The following is a 2,582-nucleotide window of genomic DNA, read 5'->3' as shown; positions in this document are numbered from 1 at the left end:
CCTCGAGTATATTATGAAACGAACAATTTCAGTGACGTAAAATCCTAGATATTTAAACCAAGGATTGCCAACTTTCTAGAAGGTTTGTAACTTGATTATTAATTATTTTCACTAAGCATGTACAAAAGTCATCCCTTTTTAAGTTCAAGAAATGTAGGAATGAGAAAACAAAAGATAGTTCAGAAAGCTCTAGATTTCTTTTTATGAAGTAGGCTAACAAGGTTTTATTGAAATTATTGTCAGAATCCTAGTAAGTGTTATGTTAGGGTTACTACTGTTAATGTTTATGTTATGTGAAGGACCAAAAGTGAAGATTAGTAAAAACTCAAGCTAGAAACTGTGACATTTTAAAATTATCGGACTAAATAAAAACTAAATTCGAAACTTAAAAATAAAAGCATCGAAAGTTAGAGACCGAATAGAAATTATTCTGATAAAGACCGAAGTGGTATCTTTCCAAAAAGAATAATTAAGGATATTTTTGCATTGTAGTAAAACGTCGGAAACAAGAAACAGGGAAGGTACATTTCATACCACAAATTAATGTTTCAAGTAAATTATATGGCCAATTGGGAGGGAAAAGAAGTTAGCAGAGTGACTCGGCCAAAACAAAAAAAAAAAAGAAATTAATTGGGAAGATGGAAGAATTTCATATATGAGTATTGACCATGGAAAAAGGCTTACAAAATCTGGTACTGGTACCCTCCACCTATTTGAGCTTTGTTAGAGTATGCGTCCATCCAACCGCCTGTCTTTTGCACTTCATCATCACGCTTAGATGCACAGTATGTTGTATATGTGTAATATTTACGTCCTCAATACTCAATATTTGAAGCAAACTTGATGGGGATCACTGGAAAACACAGCTTCATAACCACCGATTTCATGATAGTCTGCTTCGATTGTCAGCTCGACTCCTGAAACGACCGTGGGAACAATTTTGGCAATAGAGACTGTTTCATTTTGATCACTAAGGCGAAGACCCCAAAACAAGGTACATTCATCAACCCAACCCCAGCATACCTGCAAAATGAATGCCCATAACCACTGAAAATTCAAAAAACAAGAATACAAAGGCATTGGAGTCAGAGCCAGAGATTTAAACTTTACCATAATGGCGCGGACGGGGGTGACAAGTCAAGAAATGGATAAGGCCACCTGCAATGAAGCAGGTTGAAATAAATTTTAACAATTTCATTCATATATGTTTGATGTAAAATCATTGCAGGAAATTGTATTAGGGCAGAGAAGAAACTTACGGCATTGAAACACAAGCATGGAGGATCCATTGAAAAATGACGAATATCCCTGTCCACAGTACAAAATATCCAATCCGAAAGAATGGATATCGCTGCAGTTCAAAGCAACTTTAGATCATTGCCCATATGGAATACCAAAAGAGAAGCCTATTGAAGCATCCAAACTTACCAAACCATTCAAAATTGTTTCACCAAGAAGACAAACAGCATTAACCGAGTGCATGGTAACAACAAACTGTGGCCAAATGGTGAATGCATCACAACATCAATCAAACACAAAACAAAATGCACCTCCCCCAATCTAAAATAAGCATTATAAATGACTTTATATTAGCTATAGAGAGGCAGGTCAGAAAATCAAATACTTACAAAACTTAGCCCACGACTTCGAGATAGAAGATATGGATAAAGAATGAACCAAAATACTATGTCTGTAAGTATTACAGCACCTGCAGATATCTAGGAAAAGAAAACGGAGCAAGAACCTTCAGAACACCCACTTTGTATTTTCGATATGTGAGAGAAATAGAACACTAATAATTTGATATCATGATAAAATATGTGTTGAAAATAGGGTTTTTACTCTAGGGGTATTTTTGTAATTGCCAACCCTAGGGTTCTCTACAAGTCTATTTATTCACCCTGTTCTCATGTATTCAGTGTATTAATTTATAATAATAAAAGAAAAGATCTGTACCGTGGTTTTTCTTCCTGGTCTAGGGTTTCCACGTAAATTTTGTGTTTTTTCTCTGTTATTATTTTCATCATGGTATTAGAGCAAAGGGACGAAATCCTAGCCATTATGGAAGAAAACCATCCACAATCGCCTTCCGCTGGTGGATCTTCAAGTTTTGATATGCAAACTGCTATTAGGGTTGCAGTTAAGGAGTGTTTTCAGGCTGCCCTACCAGACTTAATCTCCGCCGTCCGATTGCAGGCAACCAATTCTTCAGGAAACCATCCGGTTGCAACAGGATCGCAGTCGCCGATCAGGAACAGCCCAAGAACGTCGACGGACAGAGGCGTTTCCGACGTGCAGGCGACCGACGAACTTCCGATCGCTCCTCCTCGGCTATCTGAGTTTTCGGTCGCCGATTATGGGGTTTCTAACCCTCGAAAATCTCAGATCGGCGAACCATCTCAGATCGATGAAGCAGCGCCGCCTAGGGTTTCATCTTCTACCTCCTTCAAAAACATGACCGCGCCGCCGGTGTACACCCAAGGAGTCGCAACAGGCCCGATGAGTTATTCCGTCCGGCAAGGAGAGCAGAATCTCTCCGATTCTGTTCTCGGTTTGTTTGACCAGAGGGATGAGGGTTTTTC

General features: G+C 38.7%; 1 protein-coding gene across 5 annotated transcripts in view; it reads right to left on the bottom strand.

The window, feature by feature from the left end:
- Positions 1 to 449: 449 nt before the first annotated feature.
- LOC120075696 overlaps positions 450 to 2,582 on the bottom strand; it is an 8,905-nt gene continuing 6,772 nt past the window's right edge. For 2 of the 5 annotated variants that reach the window (XM_039029311.1, XM_039029310.1), the window contains exons 5-9: positions 1,629 to 1,718; positions 1,429 to 1,494; positions 1,260 to 1,351; positions 1,111 to 1,158; positions 450 to 1,023 (exon numbers count right to left, since the gene is read on the bottom strand). In XM_039029311.1, the coding sequence (XP_038885239.1) occupies positions 906 to 1,023; positions 1,111 to 1,158; positions 1,260 to 1,351; positions 1,429 to 1,494; positions 1,629 to 1,718 (414 nt within the window). In that variant the 3' untranslated portion in view covers positions 450 to 905. The remainder of the gene's footprint in view (positions 1,024 to 1,110; positions 1,159 to 1,259; positions 1,352 to 1,428; positions 1,495 to 1,628; positions 1,719 to 2,582) is intronic. The other 3 variants (XM_039029312.1, XM_039029313.1, XM_039029314.1) reach the window with 3 other exon arrangements.

This window comes from Benincasa hispida, chromosome 4, assembly GCF_009727055.1.
Source record: "Benincasa hispida cultivar B227 chromosome 4, ASM972705v1, whole genome shotgun sequence".
In the NCBI taxonomy this organism is placed as follows: domain Eukaryota; kingdom Viridiplantae; phylum Streptophyta; class Magnoliopsida; order Cucurbitales; family Cucurbitaceae; genus Benincasa; species Benincasa hispida.
Note: the sequence above shows the minus strand (reverse complement) of the source record. Positions and strands in the feature narration are given on the sequence as shown.